Below are 13,264 nucleotides of genomic sequence, written 5' to 3'. Positions count from 1 at the left end.
CCAACATTTAAACATTAGGGCATTTTACATAAAAACCCAGATTCCTAGTGTCTGATGAAAATAGGAAGATCTGAGTACACAAGACCAAATTCCTGCAGGGTGGTAATTGGCAGGATCTGAGCAGTAGCTGCCCCTTTTAGGCAGAGCATGAGCTCTCCAGTTTGCCACACTCTTTGCCATTCCCTATTACTCTCTAACATCAGATCCAAATGTTCAGTTGCCAGTTATCATCAGCCAGTGCTGTGAAGTACTTTTATAAAACAGTTAAGAGAAAAGTAAAAAAGGAATTTTTTAAGACAAATCTCTATTAAAAGTAGAAGCGGTAAGTGCTCACTTTGGCAGCACATATACTAAAATTGGAACAATACAGAGAAGATTAGCATGGCCCCTGCACAAGGATGACACGTAAATTCGTGAAGCATTCCGTATTTTTGAACTACAATAGTGAGTATGCTGAATATGAGAACATCCCTTTGATGTGACTGATAAGGAAAATGAAGGGCCATGACACCATTTTCAGCAGGCTCCAAACGAAATCTATGGCCAAGAAGAATCTCAGGAGTCATTGGATATAATGATTTCCTGAGTTCCGGCTACAAAGAAGAGCTAAATGTTGCTTCATCATGGTGGGATAGAACATGTGATGCCTTGATTTGAACTAAATAAAGCTATTACACCACCACCAACAACAACAACAAAAACAAAGTAGAAGTGGTAAGCTATGTGTTTCAAGAAAAGTGGGATATAGAAGAATATTCCTAGAGAAAACAGACAATTCTTTGTGTTTAAGATGCAAATAAACATCTCCCATTTATGTTGCCTGCCTGACTCCTGCAGGCATTTGAGTATGTAACTTCTGTAATAAAAATAAAAATTAATGTAGTGGCTAAAACCACTGGCTTTGGAGTGAGAAAGACCTGAGCTTGAAAGCTGGCTCCAGCAACGACTCACTGTGTGACTTTAGCAAATTAATTACCCTCTCTGTGCTTTACTCTCCTCATATGTAAAATAGAGGTAATTATAGTACCGACCTCAGAGGGCTGTTGTGAGGTGGCAGTGAGACTGAAGATATGAAGTTCTTAGCCAGTGCCTGGCACATAGTAAGTGTTAGCTATTATTAGTGTAGAGTACAAAAGAGAGAGCGACCATCTCCAAAGGGAGCCTTACAGGATGTTCAGGATTTCAATGTGAGATAAGGAAAAAAGGCATGCTTTTTTCACACAGAAAGACCTAAGAAAAGACATAGAGAGAATGGCTAATATCCTGTTCCAGTGGTCAAAACTTCACAATGAAGCTGAAAAGAGCATGTAGGAAGATTTTGAAAGTCAGGCTAAAGAGAACTATCCAGTAAGTTAGTATTTCACAAAATGTATCACTATTTGATGGATTTAGGTGATAAAAATGGATTAGGACATTAAATAACATTGAATCACAAGGTAAGAAAGTCATTCTCTTTCAAAATTTCTAATTAAGCATGGGAAAACGGCTCAGTTTGATGCTATTCATCTCAAGCACATCTCTGATCATACTTGCTAAATCTCCAGTTCCAGACAGTAGACCACGGGCTTAAAGGCTTCCTAACAACAGTAGCTAGCTACAACTTATTAACACTCTTTTGTTTCTCCTTTCTTTAAGTTTTACAGTTATCTTATTATAGCAAGTGATATTGATTTTTAAATATGGAGCAATAAAGTTTCCTTGTAAAATCATAAAATGTAAAATCCTAAACAAGTGTAAATAAAGGAGACAATTTAGAGAAAAATGTCAAGTAAATAAGACTATGGGTAATATGTGGATATGGCAAAAATTGGAGAAATATCGTTGTGGCTGTAAGATGAGCACGGGATGGATTATAAGGGAGCGACAAGATCAGATTTTGATTATGTGTGAAACCGCATCCACAGGCCACTGCCTCACGCGTGGTACATCCCTTTGCCCCCTCTCCAGGTCTCAGTTTCTCTGCCCGTAAAGGGGTGGGAGGGCGACCTTACAGTCGCCTAGACCCAGGGTTCTGTGCCCTCAGCCTAGGCCGCAGTCCCGTTGCCCTTGGCAACCACAAGAATCCACACGATGGCTCCCGCCACCCCCGCCAGAGCTCGGCCTCCCACTCCTCCCGAACTGCCCTGCTCCTCACCACTGCTCGGCTTTATCTCTCCACGTCAACACGGCCCTCATCGCGGCTTCACTCACGCCTCGGGCCCCTCCTCCTAGCCTCAGCAACAGGGCCCTCTCCACAAGCCACTTTGGCTACCTGCGCTACCCCTGGCAACGCACATGCGCAGTGAGCTACGCGCGAGGCAGAGTTCCGAGTGCGCATGTCTAAAGGGAGGGCTCATAAAGGCGCAAAAGCGAAGTTGGAAGGCGCGTGCGATTGGTCGGAATGAGCGGGGGGCGGTGCGTCTTCTTCCACAAGGGACTCGATTGGCTGAGCTGTGGCCGACTGGGCGGCCGGAAAGCGCCTGCGGAGTCTGTCAGGCTTACCCTGCCCTTAGCTTTAGATTTCGGCCTGATGCTAAGCTGAAGAAGTTTTCACATCTAATTCTGCTCCACATCCACGGCGTCGCATCCTGTCGGCCGGTTGGTGCAGCAGGAGCCCGCCTGAGGGGTCACGACTGTGATGGAGAGTCCGAGCTTGGGGAACTGTGAAGCTGCCCCCTCGGTCACCTCCAGTGAGCGCCTAGTCCCAGAGCGGCCGTGTGACCTCGGGCAAGTTATTACCCCCTTGCAATCTTCACTTTCACCACCTGTAAAATGGGAGAGGGGGCCTAAAATGCGGATGGGCCTTTCTAACCTAAAGTCAATAGAGACCTCAAGGCGCAAGGGTTAGTTACTAGGAGTTAAGGGGAGCTCAGGTACTATTCCAGTGGGGTTAGCCTTGGGTGCTCCCGACTTTCCTTACCCGAAATGACAAAGGAGCTGGAGGGAGCAGGGAAGTGGTGCAAGGAAAGGTCTCCTTGGGTTGGAGGATCTTAGGAAGGCATTGGAGGAGATGTCATGTTACGCAGCCCGGGGCGCCCCCAAAATGGGTCCTATGAGAGATAACAGGAAGCTACATTCATGTATTGAGTAGTTGTATATGTGCGATCTGGGGCGAAGATGATACTTTTCTTTAAAAATCGAATTCTCAGAACTTTAAAAGAGATGTTACCTCCTTTTTACAGATTAAGAAAGACGTTGAGAAGTTAAGTACCTTGGGTCACACAGCTAGTAAATGCAGAGCTGGGATTTGAACCCAGTCTAATGACTTTAAAGTTTTTTCTCTTTTCATCAGGTTTGTTTCCTTATCTCTAAATTTGTGAACTATATAATTTCTCAAGATCCACCGAACTCCCCCAAATTATTTAACCTCAAATTACATCAGAAGACCTTGATTTTATTTCTAGTTACTAGCTCTCAGTTTCCCTATTTGTAGAAAAGAAGTTGGGTTAGACATCTTGATGGATCCATCCAATTTTTAAAATGTGCGATTTAATGATTAAGATACATTCTACTGAAGTTTTTCAATAATAATAGTACAGGCAGAGAAGAATTAGACCGATATTTAGTAGATCTGAGTTCTGGTATCAGCTCTGAAAGTAACTTAATCTTCCTGTCATTCAATTTATCAATAAAATTAAACAAATCCTTATCCTACCAAGAATATAAGAGATTTGAAAATTCTTTGTCATAAATTATTTACCTTCTGAAGGGTTACAGCATCTGATGAAAGTGATAGACACTCTCCCCTAGAAAAATGCACATATATATAAATTTTGCCTCACTTATTTGAAGAAGAGGAAGGTGCCTCACTAACTCCTTTAAGCAGTTTTTTTTAAACTTATGCCAGGTGTCACTAGAAATCTTTATAATAGTCTTATTCAATGATTAATAAAAAAGTTTCTAGCAAGTACCTTGAGCTTTTCATTGTGCAGAGATTTCTAACCTTTTTTAACTCATGTTGAAGGATAGGAAGATGTTAGAGGGCAGGAAGATACTACCATAAGACTGGTCGATACCGATTATAATCTGTCCCATAACTCAAATAGTCTGTGTGGTTCCTGCTCTGTCATGGATTGAAATTGAATAGGCACAGTAAAATAAATTTTAAATGAGCTAATTATTTGTACTTTGTTTTCTCAGAAAGGAAGATGTTGCTGTGGGGTCAGAAAGAGTAGAAGATGAGAAACAAATGGTGATAAAAAGTAGCAGTGAGTGTAATACCCTACTACAAGAACCCATTACTGCTTCTCAGTTTGGTGGTACTGAAATGACAGAATGCCATAAGTCTGTCCCATGTGGATGGGAAAGAGTTGTGAAGCAAAGGGTATCTGGAAAAACAGCAGGAAGATATGATGTATATTTTATCAGGTGAGTATGCAAGGTGGTAAATTTGTCTGGACAGGTAATGGGAAAGCATAGCAGGTATCTTGACTTTTTTCTATTTTTACCATGAAACCTTTATCAATTCTACTCCTTCAGTGTCACTAGTTAGTTTTATTAAGTGGTTTAGGGACAAGTACATACATTTTATTCTACTGTGAATGATTAATGTAAGGTTGCACTGAAGTTATATTTGTAAAATTATACTATCATATTCTTCATAGGGGAAACTTTTTAAAAGTACCATTTTATAACTTTTGATTTTAAATGACAAATGTCCATGGCAACATTTGGAAATTATTAATTAAAAATCTGAAATGTGGTCCAATTCTTTTTGAAAGTTACTTTAATTTACCAGCAATAAGTTTCCTTTAATATCATTTTCTAGCCCACAGGGACTGAAATTCAGATCCAAGAGTTCACTTGCTAATTACCTTCATAAAAATGAAGAGACTTCTCTTAAGCCAGAAGATTTTGATTTTACTGTACTTTCTAAAAGGGGCATTAAATCAAAATATAAAGACTGTAGCACGGAGGCTGTAACATCCCAACTGCAAAATGAAAGTAGCATTTCAAACCGGAACCTCAGGACAAGAAGCAGGTGGAAGAAAGATGTATTTCCTCTGCCAAGTGGTAGTTTGGAATTGCAGGAAAGCAGAGGACTAGCCAATGTTACTTCCATTAATTTGCTTTTGAAAGAGAATGACAGTGTTAATGATGTTGACTCCAAAAAGGTTAGAAAATCCAAAGGAAAGATGACTATTCTGAAAGGAATTCAAATTAAAAAAACTAAAACTGGGTGCCGGGAGAGTCTTCTGGATTCTGTTCAAAGTAATATAAAAAGAGAATCTGTGTATAATAAGGCAGAAGCTGAAAGTGAACCTGTTGTACAAGAAAATCAGCTTGATAGAACTTTCTGCATTTCTGACACCAAAGCAAGCGACAAGACCTTCAATGTGACCAGTGAAGAAAAGAGACTTATAAAAGAAAAATCATTGAGTTCAAGATCAAATTTTAGTTTTGAACAAATAACTTCTGGCATCATAAACAAATTATGTTCAACCAGAGAAGCAGAACACAAGGAGAAGTGCGAGGATACCATTTTAGAATCTGAGGAAATAAGAACTAAAGTAGAAGTTGGGGAAAGGAAAGAACATTTGCATATTGACAATTTAAAATGTGGCTCTGAAATGGACAACAACTGCTTGCAAACTGAGAAAGAGTCTACTGTGAAAGTATGTCAAGGTATTCAGTGCATTAAAGTCCTAGTAAACGTGATGAGTTTATACTCCCAGATACTGTATTTTATGCCTGTACCCAGTTAGGATATGGTAGTAGAATGAAGAAATAGGGCATATGTCAGATACATTCTGTCATGGCTGGGACCAACTCCTAGTACCTTGTCTAATCCATTTTCAAGCCCCTTCCTGTGGCAGAGAAGGAATCGGCTGGCTGCTGCCTTAGTGTCCCCAGCAAAGGAGAATTGTTCCATTAACAGCTGCTACTATCTCTCCCTGGTGCAGCAGCTGGAACTCTCCTCAACAGTGCTTTCCCTTTTCCTATCTTCTTTCTAGCCAATAATCTTATAACTTTAGGGAAAATGAAACGGCTTCCCTCTTTAAGATGTTTAGGGAAGACTCCTTTTTTATGCATAAACTGGTTGAGAATCGTCAGTTTTCTTTGCACCCCTCCTGTTACTTATTACTGATGTGTGACTTCCAATTTAATTTTGTATATATCATAGTCATTTTAATATTCTATTTTAATATTATGCTTCTCTAAACTGCTTTAGAGCTCTAAATAATTAAAACTATACCCGCATAGTTCATCTATTATTTGTAATATGCTCTTAATACAGAGTTCAGAGCTGAGCAGTTTTGCCTTTATAATACCTCATTGAATAAAAGATAAAAGGAGACCTTTTGAGCAGCTTGGTATTAGTTATTCATTATGCCATTATGGTGTAATGAATAACTTTTAAAGGACAATAATAATTACTTAAAGTCATTTGGGGAGACAACCTGGACAAAATGGTGGAGCAGCAGGTTAGATTCCTGCTCTCAGTCCCACTCATGATTTTATGTCTTTGCTGTGCCTGGAATTTTACCACCTTTAATGGAGATGGCCATATATACCTAGGAACTGCGTAAGAATTCTTCAGGTCTGTTCTTTAAACCCTTTGAGCTTCTTAAAACCTTCAGGCTTAGTTATTTATTTAGATTTATTGCTAGTATAGTGGGCAAATTAAATATTAAAAACACTCTTTGCAACTACAATAGAAGTATCTATTCATCCTATAAATAGTCCAGTTCTCAACATAAGATGAAGTGTTTTTAGGTTAATAGACGTCCAATGGAGTAGTAAAGATTTCCCCATTCGGTTAGGTAGAAATTGTCAAGTAAACTGAGCTTTCAGTCTCCCAGTAATAAAGAAGGCTAATTAGTAATTATAGGAATCCACAGAAAAAGTTATCAAATAGCTAGTTAGCAGTTTCCTTTGTTCTAAATATTTTTTACCTTCTACTAGGCCTTCCCTCTTCAAACTAGAATAGCAAAAAACACTACACTAATTATCTAGAGGTTGGGATACTTATCCCAGTCTCCATTCACTTACTATTGTTTTGGAATCGTTGCTTAGTTTCTAAGCCTTCATCTGTAAAATGTAGGTAATAACCCTCACTAATGCTGTTTTCATATCAAGACTATTGTAAAGTAAAACGAGAAGTGAAAAAGATGGCTTTATGCTATACAAATACAAGGTATTATTAACTGACATTCAAATTTAAAAGGTATGGCTAAAGGACGTATTTAATGTGATGATTTTAGAAGCTTAGAAAGCCTGATGACGCTGGTCAAACAGTCTTTGTTAAATTAACTGAGCTTCTCAGTAGATAGTGGTCTTACGTGTTCCAAAGCCCAAATCAATGGTTTTTAAATTTTGGAAAATATAAAAAAATTAAAGAAAGAAAAATTACTATTCAGTAACAACTATTATACTGTTTTGGTTTATTTTATTCTAATCTCGGTATTATATATTTTTCTTTTTTTTTAAATTAAATTGAGATCGTATGTAGAATATTGCCTTTTTTCACCTGTTAGTGATTTGGGAAGATCTCCATAATATAGTCTCAAAAATATTTTAATGACAACATTGTACAAATGTGTCATTATTTGAAATATTTCATATGATTTCCAATTTTTCAATACTGTGAACTCTAAACATAAATCATAAAGAACTAGTGTAACACAGTGGTTAATGGCCTGAACTCAGGAGCCACACTATCTGTATCTTAATTTCAGCTCTGATACTTAGCCTTGGGTAGTTTACTTAGCCTCTCTCTACCTCAATTTCCATATCTGTAAAGTGGAGATAAAATAGTACCTACCTCATAGGTCATTAGTAGGCTTAAATTTGTTAATTTTTGTAAAGTGCTTAGCATAGTGACTGGCACATACTAAATGTTTTATAATATTATTATTATCATTATTATCTCTGAATATTTCTTAAGGCTAAACCATAGACTCTATAAACAATGTTCACTGTTCCTTTTCAGAAGACACCATCCCACGGACACAAACAGAAAAAAGGAAAACAAGCCTATATTTTTCCAGCAAATATAACAAAGAAGGTATCCCTTTCTCAATCAGAAAACCAGATTTTAAATCTATTTCAGATGTCCAACTCTGATGCAGTGTGTTTGTTTAGCTCTTAGCCCCCCACGACGCAAAGCCTTTAAGAAGTGGACACCTCCTCGGTCACCTTTTAATCTTGTCCAAGAAACACTTTTTCACGATCCATGGAAGCTCCTCATCGCTACTATATTTCTCAATCGGACCTCAGGTTTGTGGATTATTTTAATCTTTGCCTTAGTAAAGATAGTGTGGTGAGGAGAAAGAGCATTGAATTGATTAGGAAGTCTGGGTTCAAGTTTAATTTTAAGTCTATGTGACCTCAGGCCTTCCCTTTTCAGTCCTCAAACTCTTCACCCATGAGAAAGTTAGACTACATGACATCTAACAGTCTTTGTAGCACTAAGGATTAGATTTACATTTATTTTCTACTTCCAAATTAGTTTTGGTCATCAATTAAAATAAGTTACATAACATCCTTCCACTCTCAGTCATGTATAAAAACATTTTTTCATTGAATGCTTTTTTAAATGCCATTAACACTTTGTGTTCTATATGCTTTTATACTTGTTAATCTGATGATCTGATTATTTAAAAACTAATATTATGCAGGTCCAGGTTTTAGCATAATCTGGATTGTTAACCAAATAGGTTATTGGTGTTTTTTACTCTGAAAGTGGTTTTTGTTTCAGGTAATGGATTCTCATAAATGATTTAAAAAGAAAAAAAAAAAGTTCTATACAAGATTCCTAGATGAGGAAGTCCTTGAACCTAAATCAGCCCATCTATAGGCTCATAATCACATAGTTATCTTTTCTTCCCAGGCAAAATGGCAATCCCTGTGCTTTGGGAGTTTCTGGAGAAGTATCCTTCAGCTGAGGTAGCAAGAACCGCAGACTGGAGAGATGTGTCAGAACTTCTTAAACCTCTTGGTCTCTATGAACTTCGAGCAAAAACCATTATCAAGTTCTCAGGTACTTTCCCATAAACTCAAAGGAATAAATATAAACTGCCTATTTAAGACAGCCACACCTTAAACTTTAATATCTTCGGATGCTACGTTAATAGAGGTCATTCAACTCAAGCACTGAAGACATTTGAAAACAGTCCACTTGCCCTAAACCACAGTCTCCCATCGACCCAGGCAATAAATCTTTGTCCAGTACTGGGTCAGGCCATGTGGGCATAATTAGAGGAAGAAGTCAGTGAAGCAGAAAGCCCAGTCAATCTCAGGACATTACCTCTATCTAGTTAGCACAAAACAATAATGGTCAGTAAGTGGCAGATGAAAAGTTCAGAAAGAGGTGCTTCGGCAATTCAGAAGAAAGAGCAATCACAACTGGGGTTGTTAGGAAAGATTCTTTCCTGTCCCTTTCGGCTGTTCTCTCCATCCAGCCCCCCATCACCATACATTTAGAGAAAGAATCTTCCTAAAAACTGGCCTGATATGTGTGGGCTGTTGTATTCTCAGATGAATATCTGACGAAGCAGTGGAGATATCCGATTGAACTTCATGGGATTGGCAAATATGGCAATGACTCCTACCGAATTTTTTGCATCAATGAGTGGAAGCAGGTAAGGCCCACTTGCAGCCAGAACATATTGAGCACATTTTGTCTCTGAGATAAAATAACCATCATGGCTATAGCTATTTCTTGGACATATATGCAATTACAGTCACAACCAGTTTTGTTCCAAGCTTGCAGTACAGCAGGTGGCATGGGGTTATTGGCAGCAGGGAGGAGATCCATAGATATTCCCAAGTCAATAAAAACTCCTTGGTGTGGCCTCTGACTGACCTCCAGCAGTTATCACTTGGCCCTATTCCTGTCATTCCCATTTATGTACTGTCTCTAAGCCTGATGTGGTTTTCCTCCTGTCACAATCATACTAGGTTGCAAAAGTACACCACTAAAGGAAAGGCAGGTTTGAGCTTGGAACACATGCTTGTTGGGTTCCTCTCAGTGGTCTCAGGCTATTTTTGTGGTAACTAGGTCCTACTTCAGTTGCCCATTCTATTGAGTTTACCCAGCACACAAGCATCTAGGTGGTGTCCTGGCAGCTGATGGGCACTGCCAGGTTGCCTGTTACACTGCCCTCTTAGTCTGTGACTGCCCTAAAGCATTTAGTTAATAGGTTTGGCCAAGTCCATATTTGCTCCACCATTTATTGTGACTTGAGCAATCCATTTAACTCTCTGAGTCTATATCCTCCTACTGGAAAATGGCATATTAATACTCGATTATGTTATCACCACTTCACACCTTGGGTTCTGGTGAATATCAGTACTAAATCAGAAAGTACTTTATAAATCGTAGAGGATTACCTTAATGTAAGATATAATTTTAAAATTTATGAGTCCCATTAGTTTAAAGGTTGTAATTTCCAGGTATGTTATGTACTGTTCTCCCACTATATCTTTAAAAAGCCAATTTAAAAAATATATTTCTGACTAACTTACATAAGACTTCTGTCTCTTAATTTCTTCCAGGTACATCCTGAAGACCATAAGTTAAATAAATATCATGACTGGCTTTGGGAAAATCATGAAAAATTAAGTCTGTCTTAAAACGCTGAAGTTTCCAAACTCATTTTTTATATATTGCTTTGCACTTTGATTCTTCATAGCTCCATTATGCCAACCAACTACCTTTCCAAGTATATAGATTTTAATCAGGCCAACTAGAAACCTAATTATGTTTTCTTAATGCTTGTGTCACTAGTAGATCTTTGCTACTGAATGTGCTACAACATGTTTTGAGATTTTTTAAAATAAATTGTTATTTGACAGCAATCCTAAAAATGCATATGACTTTTCCAATAATGAAATGTGATTTGAAAGTGAAAAAAAACTTTTCTAAACTGTCAATAATACAAAGCAAATTTTTGTCAACTTTGCTTGAGGAAAGTTTAGATTTTGTTTTCTTTCTATAAAAACGATACTGTACAATTGTTATATGAAGAAACAAAGAGTTTGCAGCCAAACATGTAAAGAGATATTACAGTAAGTATTAGGGAGTTAATTTAAAAAAATATGTTTACTAAAAAGAGCTAACCCTCAAAGAAAAATAAGATTCTTTTATCATCATGTGTTGAATTTTAAGAATTGGATATTTGACCCCAGCATCCATTTGATAACCTAGTGTGAATATCTGCCTGCAGCTCCATTTCAGAGTATCGGCTTCTGGCTGGCTCATGCATGTTACTTTAATCCCTTTGTAAAAACTCTAGCATTTACCCATCTCTCATCTTCCAGCTGGAGATCAGGAGCTTTTAAGTGTTATGTCATTTTTAATACAGGTTTTGTAATGTTATAGCTAAAATACTGAAATATTTGCCTAGAAGAAAACACCAAACCAAAAAAAATATCCCGTTAGTAAGTCTCAAAGACCAATCACCATTTTAAGGTATAATTTGAAAATTAAATGGAATGAATAAGTTAAAAATAAATAAATTGTTAGGAAAACTACCTTTGTTGTAGGGTGGTGTGTGTGAATAGAATGCAGTATGCTACAGAGCTCATTGGTTGTTTCCATTTTAGCGAGCAAGTTTGTTTTTAGAGAGGGATGGATTATGACCAGAGAACAGGAAAACTGGCCATACTCACACCCCACGGCAAACACCCTCTTTTTAACTTCCTATCACATTTTTATTTAACAAATATCAAAGTAGCTTTCACTAAGTGCAAAGTTATATGCTGAGGAGTGACACAAAGATGAAAAGGCTCTGTACAGACCTTAACAGGAAGAGGGAAAGGCACACACAATAATGAAGGGAAGCAAAGTGGGTAAGGGGGGAACGAGGTGCCCAAACACTGCAGCTAGGAGAATAGAGAGGTCCCTGAAACCCCAGGCCACAACTGGAGTTGGAGGCTAGGGCAGCCTCACCAAGCTTAGGGCATCGGGTGTGTCTGGGCCTACTGTCAAATCCTGTCTCTCATCTCCATCAGGAGTGCCACAGCCAGGCCTGGCTTTTTCCCTTTGCTCAAGATGAGGTTTCCTGACCTCTACCTATTTCCTCATCTCTTCAGAATAGGCTGGTGGTGCCTACCTCCGAAGGTTGTTATGATTATTAAGTTAATACATTTAAGTGCTTAAATGGAGTGTTACTTAGAAAAGTGCTACGTTAATGTGGCCCATAGGGATGGTCTGAGTGTCTGCCTTAGGTTGTAGAGAGGGTCACAAAGAATGCATTTCAGTCACAGGGGTACCTTATGCAGAGTAAGCACTCAAGTGTTTAAGGGTTTTTTTAAACTTTATTGAAACAAAATTCACATAAAATTCATCATGTAACCATTTTAAAAGTATACAATTTAGTGGTTTTTAGTACATTCCCAATATTATGCAACCATTCTCATTAATTCCAGAACATTTCCATCACCTCCAAAAAGAAACTCTGTACCCGTCAGCAATCAAACCCAATGCCCCCACACCACCCTAACCCCCAGCGTCTGGCAACCACTAATCTGCTTTGTGTGTCTATGGCTTTGCCTATTCTGGGCATTTCTTATAAATGTAAACATAATGTGTGGCCTTTAGGGTGTGGCTTCTTTCACTTAGCACAGTGTTTTCAAGGTTCAAGGCAGCATATATATCAGTACTTCCTTTTTATGACTAAACAATATTCTATTGTATGGATAAACATTTATCCATTCATTAGCTGATTGACATTTCAAATGCTTATTATTAATACTCCACTTCTCAAGTTCTGTAATTCCAAACCATAGTATCTAGTTTTACCTGGGCAAAGCATACAAAAAACTGTCTTTGGCCATGACTCATTTGGGTTCCTACAACCCCTCTGGAGGACGCAAGGCCTGTTCTTTGAATGAGGACACTGAGATGGAAAAATAGGGACCTGCCAAAGATCTCACGGTTTACTGGAAAATCAGAGATTTATTACTCCAGATACAAGGGCCACTGGGCTAAGCTAAGAAATCCTGCCTTTAGCCAAGGCTCCAGGAGCTCTGTTCCGTTTAAGTTTTCTAACGCCCCTCCCAGGACCCGTGGAGGGAATCTAATTCGCATGCGCTCAGTACAGGAGAAATCCACCCTCTGCTGACCTTCCGACACGTGGTGGCGCTCAGCCAATCAGCGCGGGGTGTCTGTAGTCCTAGCAACAGGCTGTTTCTAAGCTGTGCGTGTCTCAAGTCTCTCGCAAAACTTAACAATTACTGTTTTTCAGGTATCTCTACACCCCCGCAAAGCAAGCAAGCGCGTGCGTGCGCTCGCATATGCGCAGCGCGCATATCGCGTTTACACACACACACACACACA

The 13,264-nt window shown here is 38.7% G+C and overlaps 2 protein-coding genes and 1 non-coding gene across 9 annotated transcripts in view; 2 read left to right on the top strand and 1 right to left on the bottom strand.

Moving 5' to 3' along the window:
- Positions 1 to 2,293, bottom strand: part of IFT122 (intraflagellar transport 122) — a 65,955-nt gene extending 63,662 nt beyond the window's left edge. For all 3 annotated transcript variants that reach the window (XM_039886798.1, XM_039886799.1, XM_039886801.1), the window contains exon 1: positions 2,135 to 2,293. In XM_039886798.1, coding sequence (XP_039742732.1) covers positions 2,135 to 2,175 — 41 coding nt within the window. In that variant the 5' untranslated portion in view covers positions 2,176 to 2,293. The remainder of the gene's footprint in view (positions 1 to 2,134) is intronic.
- Positions 327 to 433, top strand: LOC120622178 (U6 spliceosomal RNA). The gene has a single exon (XR_005658436.1). It is a non-coding gene; the product is annotated as a U6 spliceosomal RNA (small nuclear RNA).
- A 140-nt stretch (positions 2,294 to 2,433) lies between the features above and the next one.
- Positions 2,434 to 11,457, top strand: MBD4 (methyl-CpG binding domain 4, DNA glycosylase). Of its 5 annotated transcripts, none has more exons than XM_039886793.1 (8): positions 2,434 to 2,706; positions 4,120 to 4,347; positions 4,748 to 5,604; positions 7,916 to 7,987; positions 8,065 to 8,199; positions 8,813 to 8,962; positions 9,460 to 9,563; positions 10,480 to 11,457. In XM_039886793.1, exons 1-8 carry the CDS (start codon positions 2,618 to 2,620, stop codon positions 10,555 to 10,557), a joined length of 1,713 nt encoding a protein of 570 aa, XP_039742727.1. In that variant the 5' UTR covers positions 2,434 to 2,617; the 3' UTR covers positions 10,558 to 11,457. The 5 variants fall into 5 exon arrangements, with proteins under 5 accessions (XP_039742727.1, XP_039742726.1, XP_039742728.1 ...); XM_039886792.1 differs by having other exon boundaries at positions 2,435 to 2,706; positions 7,913 to 7,987; XM_039886794.1 differs by having other exon boundaries at positions 2,439 to 2,706; positions 4,124 to 4,347; positions 7,913 to 7,987.
- The last annotated feature ends 1,807 nt before the right edge of the window (positions 11,458 to 13,264 follow it).

This window comes from Pteropus medius, unplaced genomic scaffold (genome assembly GCF_902729225.1).
Source record: "Pteropus medius unplaced genomic scaffold, Ma_sr-lr_union100, whole genome shotgun sequence".
Classification (NCBI taxonomy): domain Eukaryota; kingdom Metazoa; phylum Chordata; class Mammalia; order Chiroptera; family Pteropodidae; genus Pteropus; species Pteropus medius.
This window is presented reverse-complemented; position numbering and strand designations above follow the sequence as displayed.